The sequence below is a fragment of the Berghia stephanieae genome, chromosome 1, assembly GCF_034508935.2.
Source record: "Berghia stephanieae isolate SIO BIC M18660-M18661 chromosome 1, UCSD_Bste_1.3, whole genome shotgun sequence".
NCBI classification, from domain to species: domain Eukaryota; kingdom Metazoa; phylum Mollusca; class Gastropoda; order Nudibranchia; family Aeolidiidae; genus Berghia; species Berghia stephanieae.
Genome location: NC_088360.1, coordinates 108,325,512 through 108,350,511, shown reverse-complemented (window position 1 = coordinate 108,350,511; position 25,000 = coordinate 108,325,512). Strand labels below are relative to the sequence as shown.

Here is a 25,000-nt window from a genome sequence, read left to right as displayed (position 1 = left end):
AACTAGTCCCACATTTAAAATCAATATTTCTCCAACTTAAAAAAGTGGACATCTGTGGTCTCTCCCATTGCTCTTCAATTATATTCTGTGTAAATTATTTACAAAAACTATCGCTTTTGGTTCAGAAATGACCAAGCCACATTTTGACGTAGTCTTACCCCTTGGTCGAGTCGATTTGAATTGGCCCGTTGTAACCAACGAGTTCTTTGGCAGTAGAGTCTAAAATCCGTGGAATTTGGAATGCTTCATCGCGATGATTGGTGCCAGTTGCATTAAACGTCACGTAGAAAACAAGCTGGTAGTTGTTGTAGAATGTAAATTTGACCTGAAACAAAGATTTTCAGAAATTCTTCACCCTTCGCTTCATGACTCAATTCTCTTGGTATTTCCAAAAATAGATACAAAAATGTAACGATGATTGGTGCCAGTTGCATTAAACGGCACGTAGAAAACAAGCTGGGAGTTGGTGTAGAATGTAAATTTGACCTGAAAAAAAAAGATTTACAGAAATTCTTCACCTCTCTTGATATTTCCAAAAATAGACGTTAAAACGTAACATCGGGGAACATGCAGGCATGATTATCAAAATGTGACAATGAGCTTTTATATAGCGCAATATCCACCAAACGTGCTCAAACGGCTTTAAAGGGGTCCATGACCAACAGCAAAACGTAACAAGTAGAACGAGACATAAGACCTGTTAGGCGATATTACAATTTTTTCCGATATAGACGATACTGTGAACGGCCAGGTATTTAGTTTACACCGGAGTACCATGAGAGAATATGTTGCCTTTTGACGTTCTAAAACATTGCAACCGATCTCCTCAATAACACATAATATAAACACAACTCATATCGGATATTTTAGTAATGTATTCATTTTTCAGCATCTTAGTCATCCCGACATAGAACCTTTTTGACTTTTTGAGGCGTGGGGTCACATACTGACTATTAACATATTACGAAAACATTAATATTTATTACCTTTGAGATGTTATTCCAGTCGTCCAGACGCCAAGACCGGAAGTGTTTGTTGCATGACGACGGGAATTTTACAGTAAGACATTCAATTGTATCACTCGTCAAAGTAGCTAGGTCGTTGTGACCTGTATTGTTCCAGGAATCATACGCATTGCTGCCAACGTGAGCGGTTCCTCGGAATGCTAAAAACCCGTCGTCATTGGCTGTGACAAAAAGACAATCAGAATCGATACTGTGCATAAATCTCGTTCTTTTCAGGCTCCGGCACAAAATGGCAATAATATTAACCAGTAACTGAAGTACTCTGGAAAAACATATATTTTAATAGTTGGCTAGAAAACTCGTCATTTAATTATTGATTTATTTAAATGACCATCATCTTGTCAAAAACGGGGGCTTAAATAAACCTTGCGAAGTCCCAAGTTTGATAGTTTTTACCAAGATGAGGGTCATTTAAATCGAGAAACGTTTGAAGGACGAGTTTTCTGGCCAAATTTTTAAAATACATGTCTTTCTAGAGTATGGAGGTTAACTGGTAAATATGTTCAAAGAATTATAAGAAATGTAACATTGAAAATGCATTTAAAACCGGGAGGTTGCATGAAAAGAATAGTCGGATAGCCTTCTCAAGTTGACGAAAATAATGTGGACATAATTCCAACAATTTCCACTCTTTTTTGAGACCTTGACAAGGTATTCTAGGTTTTAGTTTGTATATAATTCTTGTTTGTATATATTTTAAAAACTTATTATCATTACTTAGCCCCCAAAACCTTTCTTGTTGTTATCCAAATATATTTAATATTGATGTCCTTATGTGTCGAAACTTTACGAAAATGAACTTTTGGCTTTTTTGATTTAAAACTACTAGAGATCCAGATATCAAATAATATACAGACTTCAAAATTGTTAGTGTTTTGTTATAATACAGTTTCACTCCACACAAATCACAGGCTGTAACAAACCCTCTCAACCAGGTGAAATCTAAGTCTGGTATAGAAATCATCACGGATAAATCACAATGTCAAAGCTAAAGATCACCCAAAAACGGTGAGATCCTGGTTCCAAATATCTAGGAGTGTAACCAATCAACTTTGGATACCTTTAACGCTAGTTGCCCAAACAACTTTGGATACCTTAAAATCTAGAAAACCAAACAACTTTGGATACCTTTTAAGCTGGAAACCCAAACAGATTTGGAAACCTTTAAAGCTAGTGTCTGAAACAATTATGTTTACATATAAGCAGGTATCCCAAATAGCTTCGGATACCTTTAAAGATAATTGCCCATTCAAGCTGGTTCTCATGCTAAAATAGCAGCCCAAATAGATTATGTTCTCTTAATAAACTAACAACTCAAAAAACCTAGATTAACTTGTTGAACTAATCTTTATAATCCGAGTAAAGTGATCTTTGATATAACCAACAAAAACATTACTTACTTCCTGGAACTTCCGTAGACATGTATTTCGAATCGAACTCTAAGTCGACATCAGGACTCGTAAAGGTCACATGATGTATGTAACAAGTCTTTGTGTCTTTTTCGTATGACACACTTCGGCACTGATCGTTCGAGATACAAAACAAGGTACATCTTAACATACCATCCGCTTTAATTTCTTCTTTCTTTGTTCCAGGCCCTGTCAGGAGAACATTTAGCAAATCAAATATTTGTACTTTTCTCGGTGTACACATCACATTCAAACTTATAAACAAAATAATTGTTATGTGTTCTACGAACAACATTTTTCATTTCAAAAGTAAAGAGTAAGCCGACTAAGTTAATGGTCTGAATTGAACCCTGTTGTCTGAAACAAGTGAATAGCAAAATGAAGAACTCGAACGCTATGACGTTGTTTTGTTCCAAAAGTGAAGAACAATGTAACTCAGTTTATGGGTTTAATTATACCCAGTTGTCTGAAGCAATGAAATATTAATGAAGCTGTTGTGTTTGTTACGGGACACTACATCAATGTTGTGGAATCACTGAACCCAGAAGGGTTAAGCAATTAAATGTGAGAGAACAAACAATGCATCCTTCTTAAAACGTGCCATTCTGATATTGGTAAGGACAAATAATATTTTAAACAATGGACTTAACGAATAATATTACATTAAGCAATCAATTAAATCAATTAGCTAATAACAAAGGGAGTCAACTCTTTCTTAGCGTAACTCGATGTATGAGTCCATAACACATACACTCAGGAGTCTGCGAACAGACAATGAAGTTATATAAAAATTAATCTACACTCTTCCTGTCCAGAGTTAGGTGCTAAAATGTAATTTTAGCACGTGCGCGACAGGTGAACGAATTTCAGGTCGAAAACAAAAACATCAACTATCGGTATTATAATTTTTTCGGTCAGAGACAACGCTGTTAAAGGCCAGGTACTCATTTAACACCTGAGTACGGTGAGAGAATGTGAGCAAAGAGCCTTTTCCAAGGACTCAACTATGCGCCTACCCAGGACCTTCCGATCCGAAAGCGAGTGTAATACCACAAGACCACATAGCCACACAACATCCCCTGTCTCATTTTCAAATTGTGACGCATCACATTAATAAATGACCTCGATGAAGAAAATTGATTTTAAAATGAAAATGCTAAGAATTTCGAAATTTGATTTGTTTTTCTTTTGTTTTTAGTAAACCCTATATGTCAGGTTACACCCTCTTGTAACATGACACTTGGCCTCGAATCGGAAGGTCCTGGGTTCGAATCCCGCTATGAGAGGCGCATAGTTGAGTCATTGGCTCTTTACTCACATTCTCTTACTAAGCTCAGGTGTAAAATGAATAACTGACTGATAGCAGCCATGTCCCTGTTGGACAAAACATATAATGTCGCCTGATAGGAGTCATGTTTCGTCCTACATGCTAAGTATTGATGTGGGCTAAGGACCCCTTATAAAGCACATTCATCAAGTTTAGTGGATATTTCGAACGATACACGTTTTTAAAATTCCAACTTTAAGCATTAGGTTTTGGCGAACAAAATTCCGATTTGAAATGAAAGATCCCGTTAAGGCAACTTGATCAGAGTTAGAACATTTGGGAATGTTACAACTCATGGTTTATGGCTGTCTCTGTACATTTGTTTGGCTTTATAGCTTTAGCTTTACTGATTGTTTATATATCGTCACAAAATATGTATTTCATTGAACACCCTTTACTGAGTCGATACAATATTTCTCTATTTTAAGAACGATAAAAAGTTTTTGTAACATCGGTACTAAAATCTTAACCACAAATATAAAAACAACTGATGGAGTGATTGCTTCACGGTTGGGTGTTTGGTCTTTTACAATTCAAATTCAAGATGTACTGAACATGACGAATGATCAGATAATGACAATTGCGGGAAAAGAAACTCTGGCCACCAATTGTGTCCTTGGGTAAGTCGTGGTAGACCTAGACACTTTGCTACACACGTGAATGAATTATTGGCCATTCGCTTTGCGGATATTTCAAGAGTGCCAGTTTTAAAAAAAACTGTAAAATTCGGATTGTGATATAAAAACTTAAATAAAAAATCCCTAGCTTGAGATACAGTGTGACCCAAAGGGTAGCAAGTAATTAATATCGTCAGTTTAACTCTCCATTTCCGTTGACCACTTTATAGATAGAACGAAGATGACGTCACTCTGGTCTTTGTTATTGTTTTTTTTTTGCCATCCGCGTTTATGAGTAATACTCACTAAACTTTATTCACCAGACTATAAACGTTCAAGGTTACACACAGTTTTGTGTGTTGGTCCGTTATACTTCCGGGTGGCAATGTTGTGAGCTCCTGAGCCAAGTGCATACTATCTATACGAGCTCTTTGGGTTGCATTGTAAAATTATCATCATTATGTATTAACGTCAATAGTCAGAGTTCACGATTTGCCGACCAGAACTCATCAACATTTCATCTGTTTCTGTAGGTAGAACGAAGATGACGTCACTCAGCTCTTTGTTATTGGTTTTTGCCATCCGCATTTATGAGTACTTCTCACTAAACTGAATGATACAGACTGTAAACGTTCATGGTTACACATAGTTTTGTGTGTTGGTCTGTTATACTTTCGTATGGCAATGTTGTGAGCTTCTTAGCCAAGCGAATACTATCTATAAATAGAACAAAGTTGACGTCACCCAGGTTTTTGTTATTGTTTTTTTTTTTTTTTTTGCTATTGTTTGTTTTGTTTTTGTTTTTTTTGTTTTTGTTTTTTGCAATCCACTTATATGAGTAATTCTCACTAAACTGTATTAAGCAGACTATGAACGTTCAAGGTTACACATAGTTTTGTTTTGTGTGTTTTGTGTTCGCAGACTCCAGAGTGTATGGGTTATGGTCCTTAATAATCGGGATAGAAATTTTGAGAGTTTGTTAGCCAACCGAATACTATCTATAGCAGCATGGAGCAGCTTGGCCATAGTCTTCATTAACTTAAAGCCTGATACTAACCAAAAACATTCGTCACTTAAGAAGACTATGATCACGGGATCAAGTTAATGGTGAGTTGTAATCAATAACTCAGGCATTCTAACAACTTACTCACCTTTCACTTTCGTTTGGTGATCGTCGTCTTTTATTGTGATGCCATTTATTGCCAGTGTATGAAGATTATGGCCTGGCTCAGAGTCTTTGGTTCAAATCCTCGCCCTAGCTCACTTTGCGGTGCTGCACTGTGGCTAACGCCTGGGTTATTCCAGCCAATCTTTGGATTAAAGCCCACCGACAAATTACCCCTAAGGGAAATTATCTTTATTTTATTAATTTTGCATGTTCTATAGAATTCCACTGAAATAGTAATAGACCCCAACACGTGCCATAACACGCGCTCATAATTTTGTCAACCACACGGCACCAAAAATTCCAGTGACTATAGATAGTCCGTTCCGAGTCCCGTGCGGAATATCGCGAATTCCTCCAAAGTTACGAAATGCGATGCCGTGATCTTTTGAATGCTGGCTTATATTTTAAGCGACGTTACGAGTTATGAATACCGATGATGATAAACCAGACAGTTTTCTCAAAATGCCGACTGTCGATGGAGCATCAGGTTTATAATTTGGTTCGATCCTTCTTTTTCCAACCAAAAACGAATGCTTCCAATAGACCGTTCATATCTGAGGATGTAACCAAACACCTGGTTGTGTCCCTCGTACTGTCGAAATTGGATTATTGTAATGCTCTGGTGTTCGGCCTTTCCCAATATAATCTGAGACGTCTTTAGATTGTCCAAAACAGTGCTGTCAGACTAGCAATCATGAAAAATAGGCGCGATTCTGCCAGACCTCTGCTTCATGACTTGCATTGGCTGCTTGTTCAGGAAATGATAAAATTCAAATCTTGTGTTTTGATGGTGTATCGTTGTCTTGAAAGTACTGCATTTTCCTACCTTCTAATTTAAAGCTATTACCCCGCCCATTACAATCGGCCAGTGATTCCACCAAACGTCCCTTGAATATGCAAAAATGCTAGAATGAGATCCTTTTCTCATTTCGGACCCTCTATTTGGAACGCCTTACCACAGAGCATTCGTGAAAAAGAATCTTTGTCTATTTTTAAACGTTCGCTTAAAACATTTCAGGGTGCTAATGCCAACAATTTATATTTTTGACCAGTTTTAACATTAAATTCACCTTTTAAGCATCTGGTTCGTTCCGACATAATACCGTTGTAAGACGATGTGTAATATATATGCGTGTATGTGTGTGTTTGCATGTGTATGTGTATGTATATATATACTCTCCCTCATTTTCTAACCCCCCTCCCCTCTCTCTCTCTCTCTCTCTCTCTCTCTCTCTCTCTCTCTCTCTCTCTCTCTCTCCTTTTCCCCCACCCTCTCTCTCACACACACACAAACACACACACATACACACACACACACACTCTATCTATCAATCTACATATCTCTCTATCTATCTAACTATCTATCTTTCTATCTCTCTATCTATCTATCTTTCTACCTATCTAACTATCTGTCCATCTTCCTATCTATCTAACTATCTGTCCATCTTCCTATCTATCTATCTATATATCTATTTATCTATCTACCTATCTATTTATCTATCTACCTATCTATCTACCTATCTATATATCTTTCTATCTATCTATCCCTCCATCTATCTATCTAACCATCTATCTATCTATCTATTTATCTATCTATCTATCTCTGTTTCTGTGTCTCCCTTCAAGGAAGTCCCAGGTTTCAAAATGACTGACATAATGAGGGTCATGTCGATTAATCAATATTTTAAGTTTTCTGGTCACGTGTATTTTTCAGAGTGGGTAGGTATCCCAAGGAGATCGGTGTGTTAGCAATAAATCGATGAAAGAGAAATACGGTCATCCACATTTATTGTATGGAAACATTCTACCTGTAAAATCAATTGTAAACTTTTATAATGTTTAAAAATTCCACACTGAACATAATTCGCGAGCTGCCATTTTTCTTTAAATCGATTTTCACTCAAATATTTGAGTAGTAATATAATTACCTCCCTTATTGTCTTATTCCCCTATTTAATATGGATAGAAAATGGCGTCACTCATTGTTATTGTTTTTAGCCAGCCATTCTTATGAGTAGTTTTCACTAAATTCTATCACACCATAGATAGAGCGACGTTGAGGTGACTCGGGTCTTTGTTATTGTTTTTTGCCATCCATATTTATGAGTAATTCTCACTAAATTATATTAACCAGGCTATAAACGTTCAAAGTTACATTGTTTTATGTGTTGGTCCGTTATACTTCCGGATGGCAATGTTGTGAGCTTCTTAGCTTCTTAGCATACTATCTATAAGGTTACACATAGTTTTGGAAGTTAGAATGATATTTCCGTCTGGCACACGTTGTGAACCTTTTGGCTAAACGCAATGCATCGATTGCTTAATAAGAGCTCTTAATGTTTTGTCAAAAGGCATAATATCGGCTTGTCCCCAGGGAAGGAATGAACCATTTGCCTTTCAAAGCATGTGTGGAACTCCGGGTTAAATAACATTTAATGAGCCAGAATGACTATTGTTTGACCAAAGATAGCGTTAAAGTTTTGTTGGGTTTTATAAAAGGGTTATATCCCCATATCGTTTTTTTCCTATACACCTTTCATGAGCAAGTATTTTGGTGTTAGGCTAAAATCTTGAGGAGGTCGTGCTTTAAGCTCTTCCTTTGAACTCACCAAATAATATAGCTTGTACATGATTGACTCCGAATAGGTGTACCTCATGGAGCAATTTTAGGCCCACTTCTATTTTGTTTATTTATTATATACATTAATGATATGCCGAGCAAAGTATCAAAAGGAAAAAGAAATCAACATTTTACAGATTTTAGCCTTCTTTAAAGGGCACCAAAATATCAAAAGATTGCAATATACTACAAGGAGGCCTAGACAGGCTGCATTCCTGGAAGAAAGAATGGACAATGAAATTCTACCCGAATAAATACCAGCTAATTTGTATCACGAACAAAAAGGTAATAATCAGTTCATATTATTATATATACGAAGAAAAAATTGGAGACAACGTTCAAATCTGAATATCTTGGATTACTTCTTGATAGCAAAATGTCTTGACAGCACCACATCGATGAAGTTTGTAAAAAGGCCAATACAAAACTTTGGTTCTTTTCGACGAAATATACAAAGTTGTCCACGGAATTTCAGAAAAACTGGCTGCAAAATTTTCACACGGCCAATTTTAGATTGTAGTGCATGCGTTTGGGACCCCAATAGTAAAAAGCAGGTGGAACGGCTCGAGAAAGTTCAACACAAAGCGTGTAGCAGGTCTGTTTGTTGCAACTACAAGAGGACTGGAAGCGCCAGTGATATGCGCAAGAGTCTAAACTGGTCGCATAATCCGAAAAGCACACAGGACACCATTGTACCGATCTGAGATGGCAGGTTACAAATGTACCTCCAGGGTGAAGATGGAAACGGGTTAATCATACAAATCAATGGCGGAGGGACCGAAACAAATGAAAAATCGATGAGTTTATAATATCGCTCACGAAGTGTAAATAACAAGTTCTCTAATGCCACGTTTTGCTTCGAACAGTAAAGGGGGAAGGAGGGGGGGGGGGGGGGGGGGCGGGCGCTTTTGTTGGGAGTTTGTTGTTGGTTGTGTCTGAGTGTGTGCCCTTTTTGTGTTTTTTATGGTAGGGTGGGGGTAGTTTTCATTTTTGTTCTTTTTTGATTTTTTTCTTTATAGATAGAATGACGTTGACGTCACTCGGGTCTTTGTTATTATTTTTGTCATCCACGTTTATGAGTAATTAATTATCACTTAACTGTATAGATAGTATGCGCTTGGCTAAGAAGCTCAGAACATTGCCATCTGGAAGTATAACGGACCGACACTCAAATCTCTGTGTAACCATGAACTTTTATAGTCTGGATAATACAGTTTGGTGAGAATTACTCATAAACGTGGATGGCAAAAAACAATAACAAAGACCAGAGTGACGTCAACTTCATTCTATCTATAGCTCAGGGAACACACTCTCGCTCTTCATATTTATTTGTAATATAACTTAAATTTGGCTCAGGTTGTCACAGCTTTTTAGCTTCAGATAGGTGATTATTTCTCACTAAATTCTCTCTTACAAACTATAGATAGAACGAAGTTGACGCCACTCAGGTAATAATAATGCTGAAAACGTATATACTAGTGATCAAAAGAAAGTATACACTTGTTTTACCTACAGAATTGATATGAAATATTGTTGTGGTTTATTTAAAACCTATGTGTAATCATAGTACTATCATTTATCTTACATTTTGTTAGAATTTGTAACGTAAATGGTTGATCTTGTATGCAACATAGAGTTTTTAAAACATGATCTTCAAAAAGGGAAGTAACAAGTCAAAACATACACTATAATTTTGACAAACGACATTTTAATAAAATTACTTGCGTTCATTTCATTTGAAGTGAAGGTGAATTTAATTCAATCAGTAACGAGAATGTCCCCCGTTCGCTCCAATCACAGCATTGCATCTCCTATGCATGGAATTGGTCAATCTGGCCAGTTGGTGTTGAGGAATGTTATCCCAAGCTGTTCTTATGGCGTGGAACAGTTGTTGTTCATTTTGCGGGTCTAATGAACGAACTTGGCGGCCGATTATATTCCACATATGTTCTATCGGATTTAAATCGGGGGATATTGCAGGCCACAGACTGATAACGTTCACATTATTTTCTGCTATAAAATCCCTTGTTACAATAGCTCGGTGGGATGGTGCATTGTCGTGTTGAAGTGAAAATTTAGGATGGTCATGAAAAAATGGAATAACATGGGGTTGTAAAATGTGCTGGATGTACCTTGCACCGGTTAGGGGTGCATTTCCTTGGACTAGAGGTGTCCTATAGTCTCTGCTTATTCCACCCCGCACCATCACTTGTCCATATCCTATGTTTTAGGATTCCAAGACACAAGAATCGTGAAATCACTCGTGTGATCTTCGGTAACAACGTAATCTACCGTCATTTCTTCCAATGACAAAGCGTGATTCATTTGGGAAGAGAACTAATGACCACGCATGCATTGTCCAGCACAGATGAGCACTAGCCAACTGAAGACGGGCCAGCCAGAAGAGAACAAATGACCACGCATGCATTGTCCAGCGCAGATGAGTACGGGCCCACTGAAGACGGGCCAGCCGGTGATGTGCTCTAAGAAGTTGTCACATCAACGGATGTTTGCGATAATGTCATGCTCTCTAAGTCTGCAACGAACAGTGCGTCGACTAATTCGTGTACCTGGGAACTCTAGCGCAGTTTCAGTCGCCGTCCTAAAACAATCCCGTAGATGTAGGGTGCGTATAAAACGGTACTCACCTTGTGTTGTTACCCGTGGTCTGCCAGTTAGATTTCGCTCGCTCACAGGAGTTATTTCAAATCGATCCACTAAGGAATATAAGGTTCTCCTTGTGATATTAAACATTCTTGCAACATTGGTCACAGACTGTCCAGTTTGATGATGACCAATGGCACGTGCACGTTCTTCTTAACTAAGTCGTGGCACCGCGTAGATTATTGGATGGTGTTTTGTATTATGCTTTCCTGCCTTGAAAATAGTTCAAGAATTCACGGATGACAAAAAAAAAATATTAATATACACACTTCCTGTCCACAGTAAGGGGCTAAAGGGTTATTTTAGCACGTGGCGACGTGGTGAGCGAATTCCAGGTCAAAAACAAAAACATCGACTATCGGTACACAGAAAGGCTAATGGTAAACAACTCAGAGGAAAATCATTAGCCCACGCCAACCGATAAAAAAGTAACGACGATTTTAAATGTGTATACTTTCTTTTAATCGCAAGTATATAGCGCTATAACTCTATCTTTACATATGATAGTTTTTTTGTTTTTCTTGGTTTACTGATAGCTCAGTCAGTAGAGCACTGGCTTCCGACGCAAAGGATCCGAGATCGATTCCGGGTGAAGTCGGTATTTGTTCCTGAGCCCCGTGACCATCCAGCAGTGATTGAGTAGGCGAGTCTGTTAGATAAGCTGGAGAAAAATTACTTGACTAGCGTCCTGTCTAGAGGGTAATGAGAAATTTCTATTTTCCGTTTTACGCTCTAAGACCTGGATTAACCGGCTCTACCGGCGTAATGGCTCTGAAGGACTACTCGTGTGTGTGTGTGTGTGTGTGTTGGTGTGTGTGTGTGTGTGTGTGTTTGTGTGTGTGTGTATTTGCCCGATTGATATGGCGGGTAGAAACGTTAAGTATTTTTACTTAAACACATACTATCAACTCTTTAATACAATGTTTACCGACTAGACGTTAAAAAACCCACATAATATGGCAGGCATCCCTTCGTTTCTAGATAGTCTCAATATTATCATTTCAGTCTCCGGTTAAGCGATTCAAACGAATGGATAAAAGATTTAAGAATCAAGATCCAAAGTACATTTTCGGAAGTCTGCCAAAACAGAGCACCAATTAAACATAATTATCCACTAATTAACAAAACCAACATAACCATAGTATTGTGAATAAACAAGAATCGAATTAATTAATTCGTCCTGTGATTAAACGTTAATGCCTAATACTGTCCCAGATGTTGAATGATGATTCTAAAAATAAATTATAATGAGAGCGACCAAAATTCAGATTTTCGTCCAATTCATCGATCACGTATATATATATATATGGCTGAGAGGAATAGGCATGATCTATATTCCCTTTCCATGTGCTCGAGGTCATTGGTCACATAGCAAAATGTGCTCAAAATGACCCACATAGTGAAAAGTGTTCGCAGCTTTTGAAATATCTAACATCACGATTGGTCATTTTGTTCAGCTTGACACATGGGTGTGTTTACAACTTTCATAAACAAAGCAGCGTGTTTAAATCTCTGAAGAAATGTTCAATCGTTGGACAGCAACAAATCATGTGATTGATTGGTTGGACGAAAACATGAATATAGATCGCTCCCATTAGCTTGAATCACATAGAGTGTTCGACAGTTTCTTTGGAGCGTGAATTATTTAGTATTCTCACCTCTTTTGGGTTTTTTTCCCTCTTCCATCGCTGATGCTTTCATCCGCTTGTAGATAGATGGGTTTTTCAGGGAGGTATGCCGTTCTGTCCAGTTGGCGTTGATTATTATTTGGTGTGTTTCTGGATGTTAGGTTTGGTGCGCATGTTTGTGTGTATATGTGTGTGTATGTGTGAGTGTGTGTGTGTGTGTGTGTGTGTGTGTGTGTGTGTGTGTGTGCTGTGATGGTGATGTTGGGGGGGGGGGGCCTGAAGTTATAGATAGCATGCGCTTGACTAAGACGCTCACAACATTGCCCTCCGGAAGTATAACGGACCAACACACAAAACTCTGTGTAACCTTGAACGTTTATAGTCTGGATAATACATATATATATATATATATATATATATATATATATATATATATTAAGTGAGAAATAATCATAAACGTGGATGGCAAAAAACAATAACAAAGCCCCGAATGGCGTCAACTTCATTTTATCTATAGATGTGTCACTGGGGTGTGTATTGGTTTGTGGATAGGAAAAAAATTCCTCCTGTGGGGTCATGTATCGAAAAGTTCTTTCAGATGCTGTGCGCTTGGCTATGAAACTCACAACATCGCCATCCAGAAATATAACGGACCATCCAAAGGGTTCTCTAAGAACAAAAATAAAGAAACTACGTATGATCTTTCACTTTATTGGTAGGTAGAAACAGAAATAAATTTTAATTCCGAGATAAAACGTTCGCGTTCGACTGGTTAACAAACCTCGCGAATTATACCAGTCTCAAGAGTAGAGGGGCGCATAATTGGATTCAATAGTCTGATGTCACGTCGCCCAGCAACGGCGGCCATCGTGGTTCTAATTAAAGAAAATCGGTAGTTTTTATTCTTCAGACCCCCGTTTCTATTATTATTATTATTATTATTATTATTATTATTATTATTATTATTATTATTATTATTATTATTATTATTATTATTATTATTATTATTATTACTTTTATTATTATTATTATTATTATTATTATTATTATTATTATTATTATTATTATTATTATTATTATTATTATTATTATACCCGTTTGAGGCGATAGTTCCCCCCCCCCCCCCATCCGCTGGTATATAGATGGATTCTTCTGCGGGTTTTGCTGTGAAGTTGTGTCAGGGAGGAATGCTGTTATGTTCAGTTGGCGCTGATTATTGTTTTGTGTGTTTCCGATGTTGTTTTGTTGCACATTGTGTGTGTGTTTGTGTGGAGTGTGTGTGTGTGTGTGTGTGGTGTGTGTGTTAGGGGGGTGTTTGAGATTATAGATATCTCAATAGATTGTGGATAGTAAGAATTTCCTCCTGCGTGGGCATGTATTGAAAAGTTCTTTCTCTCTGTTTAGTGTGGAGTGTTGGATTTTGTTTACAATGTGAAATTTCTCTCCTAGTCATAAAGTTGCATTTTTTGTATAGATAGTTCGAAGATGACGTCACTCAAGCCTTTGTTTAGCAATGACTATCCCGCACAAATCTTTGGGCCTCTTTTTCGCTCACGAAGTGCTCAAATTCGCGACAAAATATGGGACGAAGCCGTTTCGTATATGCTATTTTAAAAAATTAATTACGACGCTGTTTATCGATGAATGTGACTGAAAGTTGGCACACAGTTAGAAAAAAGGTCATTTTAGATTATGTCAAGCGACAAAACTCGTGCGATTACCAGAAGACCGTTAAAAATAGATTTTTACTCTTTGGAGTAAAATATTTCTAAAACTACCGGGCGTGTAGGTTTTGTCGCTGACAAGGTAATACATGAATATTTCTTCTTTTTGGTTGTAAAATTTCATATGAATATGACGAGTACTTTTCCCATATTTTACAAAACACCATCCTAATTTGCTCTTCATTCGTAAAAGACAAAGCGATTTTGCCCCCTACAGCCCGAATCACAGTGTTCGTGGCAAAGCGCTTTCTGATTGGTTGACCTCGTTTTAAAGTTCATGACTAGTCAAAATGTCTGCGCGGTCTCACTGGCAGAGAGGTGTTTATCGTCTGCCATTGCGTGTGAGTTCAATAAACAGGTGATAATTTGACAGTTTAATTTACAAGAATTTAAGAAATTATAATGTTAAAAGTTTTCCATTGCAATATGATCTACAATCTCAGCATGGGTTTAATTATTGTGTTCCAAGTCACGTTCCATCAGTAACCTTTGTCCCCTTGTCCAATTTCTCTTTTCCTTCTATATTTCTTTCGTTTATGTACGCAATCTCTCCCCCCCCCCCCCCCCCTCTCTCTCTCTCTCTCTCTCTCTCTCTCTCTCTCTCTGTCTGTGTTATACACTCACTTCTTAATATGTTTGTGTGTGTGTGTGTGTGTGTGTTATACTAATCTCTCTCTCTCTCTCTCTCTCTCTCTCTCTCTCTCTCTCTCTCTCTCTCTGTGTGTGTGTGTGTGTGTGTGTGTGTTATATACCATCCAGCTTTAAAATGGTATAAGTTAGAACTCTTCTAATGTTTTCATCATTTTCTCTATTAAATTTGCCAAAAAATTGCCAAATTTCAATCTTTTAATCCACTTATTAAGCAAGATACAACCAAAGGTCGAAAAAAATGCCGAAAAAGCGTCCCATATTTTCGCGTTTTTTTTCCTCTTTGCGGGTCATCCAAATAAATGACACCTTTGAAACTGCATAACTTGTTTATTTATGAATGGATTTTCAAAATTCAAAAACATTTTTACTCAGTGGAGATAGGGCTTTGATTTCAGACAAAAAATGTTCCTCAAAAAGAGAAAAAAAACATTTTTCATAGTCATTGCTACTTTGTTATTGTATTTTGTCATCCTTGTTTGTGAGTGATTCTCACTAAACTGTATTAACCTGACTATAAACGTTCATGGTTACACACAGTTTTGTGTGTTGTTCCGTTATACTTCCGGATGGCAATGTTATGAGTTTCTTAGCCAAGCGCGTACTATCTATACTCAGTAGCTCATTTTTTTGGTATGATTTAGGAGGGGGGGGGAGTGAGTTGTTGTGGGTTGGGTTTTCTTTGTTTTATTTTGTTTTGTTTTCTTTTGGAGGGAGTGCGTTGATGGGAGAGACATCTGAGTTTTAAGCAATCCTAAATAAATCTTGTATGATTTTAATTGGATTCAATAGTCAACGGCGGCCATCGTGGTTCTAAACAAAGAAAATCGGTACTTATTATTCTTCATGCTGGCTAGAACTTTTCAATTGTCTTATGATCATATTTATAATGTTTTTGTCCTCTTGATACATTTTTATGCTCGTCGGAGAAATGCGGGTGGTTGGATGGGAGCATCACCCTTGAATCATATACCTATGATGTTCGCATGGGTGTACGATCCGATAGTGATGTCGTTTCTTCTTCTCTTTACTAGCCTATCCTGCTTCTTTGGTTTGTGATTGTATTTTTGACGGGGGATATTTTTTTTATGTAAATCTTCTGCCTGTTTGTTCTTGGTTATTTATAATTTAGCTTATGATATCTTTAGGTTATGATTTTGATTTACATTTGTACTATTTTTGTTAGATTGCTTGTTTTTTTTTTGTTTCAGCGGTCTCTCATATAACCTCAATTGTGTTGGAAGAGACCTAAAGCAACAAACAAACAAACAATCGTCGGAGAAATATTTCATAAGGGCGTCCGCCATTGTTCCGATAGTTTATAGCCAGTTACTAAGTTACCATTCGTCATTACGAGGGAAGTGACGTCACGACTGTTGAAGAGTATTGGTTTTGGTTTTATGAATTTGATGTGTTTAGAACTACCAGTCGCATCTTTATCGAGCGAAAAGATTAGAGAGAATGGGAATCAAGCTCAAATGCATCAGATTCCATCGGAATGCTTGAGATGCTTGTATACACAGATGGCCTAGAAAAATTGATCTCCATCAGGTCGGTGGTTGTGCAGGGTTTTAGTGGCTTGTTTATATCGGACAACGTAAACTCCTACACCTGCTTTTGCATAGCAGATGGTTTCGTGGAATTTAGAGAGAGAGAGATAGAGAGAGAGAGAGAGAAAGAGATTGGGATAGATAGAGAGAGAGCGAGCGAGAGAGTGTGTATGAAAGAGTATTGTGTGAGAGCGAGAGAGAGAGAGAGAGCTAGAAAGAGAGTTGTGAGAGAATAATGTGTGAGAGAAAGTGAGAAATAGAGAAAAAGATATAGAGATAGTGAGAGAGATAGGGAGAGAGAGAGAGAGAGAGTGTGTGCGTCGTGTATATATATGTGTGTGTGTGTGTGTGTGTGTGTGTGTTATATATAGAGAGAGATAAAGTATAAGAAAGAGAAAGTGGGGAAGAGAGAGAGAGAGAGAGAGAGAGAGAGAGAGAGAGAGAGAAAAGGAAGAGTACTGTTTAACTTTTTTTCACGTTTAGTTTTATCAGGGAAACTTAGCATATTATAGTCCACTTCTTGTTTATATTTAAATGCCTCTATTTAGAACTTGCATTCCGGGGGAAAATCACATGTTATGATCATTCTAATACTTATATCTGATGTTGTTCCTGTTGCTGTAGTTGTTGCTGTTAATGTTGTTGTTGTTGTTGTTGTTGTTGTTGTTGTTGTTACCAAAACTCTGGTTACAAGTATAAAGAATCAACATATGATGGACTTATACTTGTTATTTTCGTTATTGTTATTGTTGTTTTTGTTGTTGTTGCTGCTATTGTTGTTGTTATTGTTGTTGTTGTTGTTGTTTTTGTTGTTGTTAAAACAGGTTGTAAGTTTAAAGAATCAACAAATGATGGACTTCGCAGTTGTTGTTGTTCTTGATTGTTGTTGTTTCTGTTGTTGTTATTGTTGTTATTATTATTGTTATCAATGTTGTTCCTACAGTTGTTGTTATTGTAGTTATTAATGTTGTTGTTATTGTTGTTGTTGATGTTATTGTTATAACAGGTTGTAAGTATAAAGAATCAACAAATGATGGACTTGGCTGTTGTCGTTGTTGTCGTTGTTGTTGTTGTTGTTGTTGTTGTGTTGTTGTTGTTGTTGTTTGTTGTTGTTGTTGTTGTTGATTGATATTGTTGTTATTGTTGTTAAAGTCGAATGTAAGTAAAATCAACCAACACATTCTTGGACTTGTTGTTGTTAAAACAGTCAACATTCTGCTGTACTTTATCAACAGTCAAAAAGTATAGATAGTATGCGCTTGGCTGAGGAGCTCACAACGTTGCCATCCGGAAGTATAACGCACGAACACACAAAACTGTGTGTATCCATGAACGTTTATAGTCAGGTTAATACAGTTTAGTGAGCATTTCTCATAAACGCGGATGGCAAAAAACAATAACAAAGACCTGAATGACGTCAACTTCGAACTATCTATATCTTAACAATGCGATTATGACTGAAATGTTATTGGGAGACATTGCCGATATAGTCTAACCGTAGCCATCGTAAACGTATAGATAGTATGCGCTTGGCTAAGAAGCTCATAACATTGCCATCCGGAAGTATAACGGACCAACACACAAAGTTATGTGTAACCATGAACTTTTATAGTCTGGTTAATACAGTTTAGTGAGAATCACTCACAAACGCGGATGACAAAATACAATAACAAAGGCTTGAGTGACGTCATCTTCATTCTATCTATAGCCTGACACTGACCAAAACATGACGTCAAAATGTCAGTCTTTGGCCACAAAAGAAAACAAATCGTGCGTTATATTCAATAGTTCAACCAATGGGTCCACTTGTTTCCATGAGCACTACTAACGACAACTCATTAGGCGGTGCAAAAACAAAAAAAAAAAACAAATAACGACGTCAAAATGCCAGTCTTTTTTGGGTTTCAGTGTCAGGCTATAACTTAACGATGGCCACGGTTCTAGTGTCAGGCTATAAAATATGTCAACGACGACTACGCCAGGACTTACAGTTTGGCGTCATTTTTTAGTTGTTTTTTTTTTTTTTTTTTTTTTTTTTTGCAGCGTCTAGTGAGTTGTCGTTAGTAGTGGTCAAGGAAACAAATTATGATTCCATTGGTTGAACTATTGAGCACAACTCAAGATTTGTTTTCTTTTGCGGCCAAAGACTTGTCATTTAACGTCATTTTGTGGTCAGTGTCAGTCAAATCAAAAAGTTTACGATGGTACGATATAACTTACCAAAACACATAACTATGTATAGATAGTTCGAAGATGACGTCACTCAGGTCTTTGTTATTGTTTTTTGCCATCCGCGTTTATGAGTAATGCTCACTGAACTGTATTAACCCGACTATGAATGTTCATGGATACACACAGTTTTGTGTGTTGGTCCGTTGTACTTCCGGATGGCAATGTTATGAGCTTCTAAGCCAAGCGCATACTATCCATTGGACACAACTAAGGATATCATCTGTGACAAAGGTATTCCCCTATGGGTGCGATCTATAGATAGAATGCGCTTGGCCAAGGAGTTCACAACGTTGCCATCCGGAAGTATAACGGACCAACACACAAACTCTGTGTAACCATGAACTTTTATAGTCTGGTTAATACAGTTTAGTGAGAACAACTCACAAACGCGGATGGCAAAAACAATAACAAAGGCCTGAGTGACGTCATCTTCGAACTATCCATATTCATGTTTTCGTCCAACCTGGTCATCGATCACATGGTTTGTTGTTGTACAACGATTGGATATTCCTCCGTGTACCTAAACACACTGCTTTGTTTATGATAGTTGTAAACATACCCATGAGTCATGCTGAGCAAAATGACCAAATGACCAATAAACCAGTAGATATGTGACCAATCAAAACATGGAATTTGTGACACACCTGCGTAAGTGCTCGGACAAACAATATTGGTTGTTTATAAACAATAATGTGAATGAAATCGACCTCTCTTGGATCATTGTTATTGTTTTTATACCGCCAAATAGGTGACTAATTATCACACACGGAAGTATAACGGACCAACACACAAAATATGTGTAACTTTAAACGTTTATAGTCTGGTAAAAAAAGTTTAGGGAGAATTACTCATAAACCTGGATGGCAAAAAAAAAAAAACAATAACAAAAACCTGAGTGACGTCATCTTCATTCTATCTATAAACGTATAAGTTTACATATAGATAGAATGCGCTTGGCCAAGGAGTTCACAACATTGCCATCCGGAAGTATAACGGACCAACACACAAACTCTGTGTAACCATGAACTTTTATAGTCTGGTTAATACAGTTTAGTGAGAACAACTCACAAACGCGGATGGCAAAAACAATAACAAAGGCCTGAGTGACGTCATCTGCATACTATCTATAGTTTTCTGTGTTTGTTCTTTTGATCACGCGGAAGAACAATTGATATTTTACGAAGACAAATACCATCGATAGTAAATCATGTGTAATTTGCTATGTCAACCAATCACGGCCGTTGTTTACAGTATGACGACTGTCCGAGAGGCGTGGTTATCTAAGTGTCTATTGTAACGTTGGATATTACTCAAACTGTGAACATATTTCACTATGTGGGTCATTTTGAGCACACTTTGCAATGTGACCAATGACCTCGAGCACATGGAAATGTTATATATAGATCATGCCCATTAGATCATCCTCATTGAGATGAAAGGGAAACACTTGACCTTTGACACTTGACACACATTTTAATAAATAGATAGATGTGTTGAAAAAAAACATTACAACATTGGCGGAACTGTTCTTGTTTTGTATCAGGGACGAAATAGCTAATACTCGTAAAACAACGTGCTTAACAGTCGATGTTGTTTCAAAGTACAGCTGCTGTGTATATAAATTATTAGTGTTATTCATCGTCATTAGCAAAATGTTTCGGCTCCCAATCTGTGTGCAAAAGACGGATTTATAGCATTGTTATTATAAGTGTGTTTAACCTTAGCTATCGTAAAGTTATAGCCTGACACTGACCAAAAAATGACGTCAAAGTGCCAGTCTTTTGCCACAAAAGAAAACAAATCGTGAGTTGTATTCAATAGTTCAATCAATGAAATAACTGGTTTCCTTGAGCACTACTAACGACAACTCACTAGCGGTGCAAAAACCAAACAATGATGGCAAAATGCCAGTCTTTTTGGGTTTCAGTGTCAGGCTATAACTTAACGATGGCTACGGTTTAACTCGTAACGAGTATTACGAATTATGTCTTATTCTTTCATTATTGCTATTAATATAATTTGTTCAGTGGGTGGATATTGGCCATATGTCTGAAATAAACTTTCACCCTTTGAAGTCTTAAATCATAAAAAAGACTGACTAAGTTTTTTAAAATTGCTTTCTCATCGCAAGGTAAAGGGTTGAATTCATTGAAAGTCTACATTCAAATGAATGACGTAGAATGGTGTAAGTTAACTTATGGGTCGAAATTTCGTAGGTTTGAATCTTGGCTGTGCGGCTGCGTGGTCTTGTGGTATGACACTCGCTTTCGGATCGGAAGATCCTGGGTTCGAGCCTCGCTCGGCGCATAGTTGAGTCCTTGGAGAAGGCTCTTTACTCACATTCTCTCACCGTACTCAGGTGTAAAATGGCCGTTTTCAGCGTTGTCTCTGCCCGAAAAAATTGTAATATCACCTAACAGACGTCATGTCCCGTCCTAAATGTTAAATGTTGCTGTTGGCCAGGGACCCATTGTAAAGCGCTTTGAGCACGTTTAGTAGATATTGCACTATATAAAAGCTCAATTCTTCTAATTCTTGAACTTCACATTCCTGTTCCATACATTGAATAGTTACTTATCCAAAACATGATATGAGTTCATCAAGTCCAAGAAAGCGATATTGTCTAGATTCTGAGTGACTAATGGGCATGATCTATATTACCTTTCCATGTGCTCGAGGTCCTTGGTCACATTGCAAAGGGTGTTCAAAATTACCCACAGAGTGAAAAGTATTCACAGCTTTTGAAATATCTAGAATCACGATTGGCCATTTTGTTCAGAATGACACATGGGTCTGTGTACAATTTTCATAAACAAAACAGCGTGTTTACATTTGTTAAGAAGCATCCAATCGTTGGACAGCAACAAATCATGTGATTGATGACTGGGTTGGACGAAAACATGAATATAGATCGCTCCCGTTAGGGAGTAGGCCATAGCCATCGTAAACTTATTATAGCCTGACGCTGACCAAAAAATGACGTCAAAAGACAAGTCTTTGGCCACAAAAGAAAACAAATCGTGACTGTTCATCACACGATTTTCTCGATCTTATTATACCGAAACGTTTAAGTTGACACATAGATTTCGGTGTTGGTTTTATTCATCAAACGATAGAACAGTTGGTATCTTACTTACACACATACCATCGATAGTAAAACCTATGTAGCTTGCTTACCAATCACTGTCATTGTTTACAAGGGGTCCCTGACCAACAGCAACACTCAACGGGACATGACACTGTTAGGCGATATTGGAGTGGGTTTTTTTCGGACAGAGACACCGCTGTTAACGTCGAGGTACTCATTTTACACCTGAGTACGGCGAGAGAATGTGAGTAAAGAGACTTTTCCAAAGACTCAACTACGCGTCGAGCAAGGCTCGAACCCAGGACATTCCGATCCGAAAGCGAGTGTCATACCACTAGACCACATAGCCGGACAAAATATTGCTTTTCCGAAACGGCACTCAAAAACATGTGTCGACCTCTTTGTTGAATAATTTATAGATAGTTCGAAGATGACGTCACTCAGGTCTTTGTTATTGTTTTTTGCCATCCGCGTTTATAAGTAATGCTCACTGAACGGTATTTACCTGACTATAAACGTTCATGGATACACACAGTTTTGTGTGTTGGTCCGTTATACTTCCGGATGGCAATGTTATGAGCTTCTTAGCCAAGCGCATACTATCTATACTATTTTAATTAGACACTTCAAACTCTTATTAATTTTACCATGGTCATGATGAGGTCTCTTTGAAGTCTGTTGATATAGATAGAATGCGCTGGGCTAAGAACCTCATAACATTGCCATCCGGAAGTATAACGGACCAACACACAAAACTATGTGTATTCATGAAATTTTATAGTCTGGTTAATATAGTTTAGTGAGAACAACTCACAAACGCGGATGGCAAAAACAATAACAAAGGCCTGTGTGACGTCATCTTCGTTCTATCTATATTATTATGATCAGAGTACCACCGTGGCCTTCGTAAAGTGATACCTGATACTGGCCAAAAAATGACGTCAAAATGCCAGTCTTTTGCCACAAAAGAAAACAAGTCGTGAGTTGTATTCAATAGTTCAGCCAATGAAATAACTTGTTTCCATGAGCTCTTCTAACGACAACTCACTAGACGGTGCAAAAACCAAATATTGACGTCAAACTGCCAGTCTGTTTGGATTTCAGTATCAGGCTATAACATAACGATGGCTACGGTACCACAACACACCCTCTGTAATGCCCGTACTCTGAAAAAGACGTTTTAAAATTTTGGCCAGATTACTCGTCCTTCAATGGGAGCGATCTATATTCATCTTTTCGTCCAGCCAGGTCATCAATCACATGATTTGTTGCTCTCAAACGATTGGATATATCTTAACAAATGAAAACACGCTGCTTTGTTTACACAAGTTGGAAACATACCCATGTGTCAAGCTGAATAAAATGACCAATCGTGATGTTAGATATTTAAAAGGTGTGAACACTTTTCACTAAGTAGGTCACTTTGAGCACATTTTGCAATGTGACTAATGACCTCGAGCACATGAAAAGTTCATATAAATCATCCCCATTGTCGATCGCTTTCCATGACCCTCATTTTGGCAAAAACTCGCAAATCTCGGACTTTGACAAGTCACACATTTGAAAGTTTCTTCTAAGATGTTAGGGTCATTTTCATCAATCGATATTTGAAGGACGAGTTTTCTGGTCAAAATTTTAAATACGTGTTTTGTTTTGTTTTTCAGACTATGCGGTGTAAGTCAGAGGTTAGGTAAAAGTTGAAATTGTCTGTATTAATGCTGTTCGCTTAGCAAAAATAAAAAAATTCAAAACATGCGTCAGCCGGATATAACGTAACAACACACAAAAATTGTGTCACCTTGAACGTTTAGAGATAGTATGTGCTTGATTAAGAAGCTCACAACATTGCCATCCGGAAATATAACGAAACGAAACACAAAACTGTGTAACCTTGAACGTTTATAGTCTGGTTAGTACATTATAGTGAGATTTACTCATAAACGCGGATGGCAAAAAGCAAAACAAAGACTTGACTGACGTCAACTTCATACCATCTATTGTCTGATTAATACTATTTAGTGGAAACTACTCATAAAAACGGCTGGCTTAAAACAATAACAAATAGCCGAGTGACGTCAATTTCGTTCCTTCTATACAGCAGAGATAAAAATTGAAACTCTCTGTTTAGCAAAGTACAAAGGGTATCTATCTGAGCTCCGGGCAAATAGCAGCAATGCAATGCAATACATATCAATTTCTTTTCCAAAGGTAAGATTAAGAGGGCATGGTACATTGAGTGGGGTATGTATCCACATTAAGTGTGTTTGTGTGTGTGTGTGTGGGTGTGTGTGGGTGTGTGTGTGTGTGTGTGTGTGTTTGCCTGATTCCCCCCTTGCTTTCTATCTACTTTCGACCTATAACTGTTATTATCGTAGTTAAATGAAAACAGGTAGATATTCGTCTCCTATCAGAATCGCCATCATTCATCGTTAGTGTGGTAGAGTGGTGATCCGAAGGACATATTTGTTGGGTAGATACTAGATATCTGTGTTTATTGTGTTAACAAAGTAGATATGGTGTGCAGTGAATAATTTAAGAAACGTTCTGATATACTTAATTGACTCTGTATGGAAATTAACATAATGATAATTTAAGTTAAGTTATACATGCTTGGATACAAAAATATAAGATTTTACAATGGGTAGTCATCCGAATAGTGAGTATGTATTTTATTGATATCATTATCATCATTATCATCATCATTATTATCATCACCATAATCATTATTATTATTTTATTATTATTATTATTATTATTATTATTATTATTATCATTATTATTATCATCATCATCATTATTATTATCATCATCATCACCCTCATCATCAATCATCATCATCATCATCATCAGCAGCAGCAGCAGCAGCAGAAGCAACAGCAACAGCAACAGCATCATCATTATTATTATCACCACCATCATCACCCTCATCATCATCATCATCAGCAGCATCATTATTATCATCATCACCATCATCACCCTCATAATCATCATCATCATCAACATCATTATCATCATCATCATTATTATAATTGCCATCATCGTTGTTATTATTAGTGTTATTGCTAATATTATTATCATTATTATTATTAATATTATTATTATTATTTTATTATTATTATTATTATTATTATTATTAATATAATAATAATTATTATTATTATCATAGAAATAACCTTTTTTGTAATAGATTTGATTTTGAAAACAGCTTTCTCAAATTTTATAATTTTATGATAATTTCCTTGTTTTCCGGTCGATGTTCTTGATTTATATATCGTTTTTCATTTCTCAATGAGACGAACG

The 25,000-nt window shown here is 37.1% G+C and overlaps 2 protein-coding genes across 4 annotated transcripts in view; one reads left to right on the top strand and one right to left on the bottom strand.

Moving 5' to 3' along the window:
- LOC144965152 (uncharacterized) overlaps positions 1-2,768 on the bottom strand; it is a 4,793-nt gene extending 2,025 nt beyond the window's left edge. The window contains exons 1-3 of the mRNA XM_078900170.1: positions 2,426-2,768; positions 987-1,186; positions 159-325 (exon numbers count right to left, since the gene is read on the bottom strand). Coding sequence (XP_078756296.1) covers positions 159-325; positions 987-1,186; positions 2,426-2,729 — 671 coding nt within the window. The 5' untranslated portion in view covers positions 2,730-2,768. The remainder of the gene's footprint in view (positions 1-158; positions 326-986; positions 1,187-2,425) is intronic.
- A 17,352-nt stretch (positions 2,769-20,120) lies between these two features.
- The window catches only part of LOC144962690 (acetylcholinesterase-like), a 30,166-nt gene continuing 25,286 nt past the window's right edge, over positions 20,121-25,000 (top strand). The window contains exons 1-2 of one of the 3 annotated variants that reach the window (XM_078895831.1): positions 20,121-20,320; positions 24,212-24,360. In XM_078895831.1, coding sequence (XP_078751957.1) covers positions 24,338-24,360 — 23 coding nt within the window. In that variant the 5' untranslated portion in view covers positions 20,121-20,320; positions 24,212-24,337. Of the gene's footprint in view, positions 20,321-24,142; positions 24,361-25,000 lie in introns of those variants that run through there. The other 2 variants (XM_078895834.1, XM_078895830.1) reach the window with 2 other exon arrangements.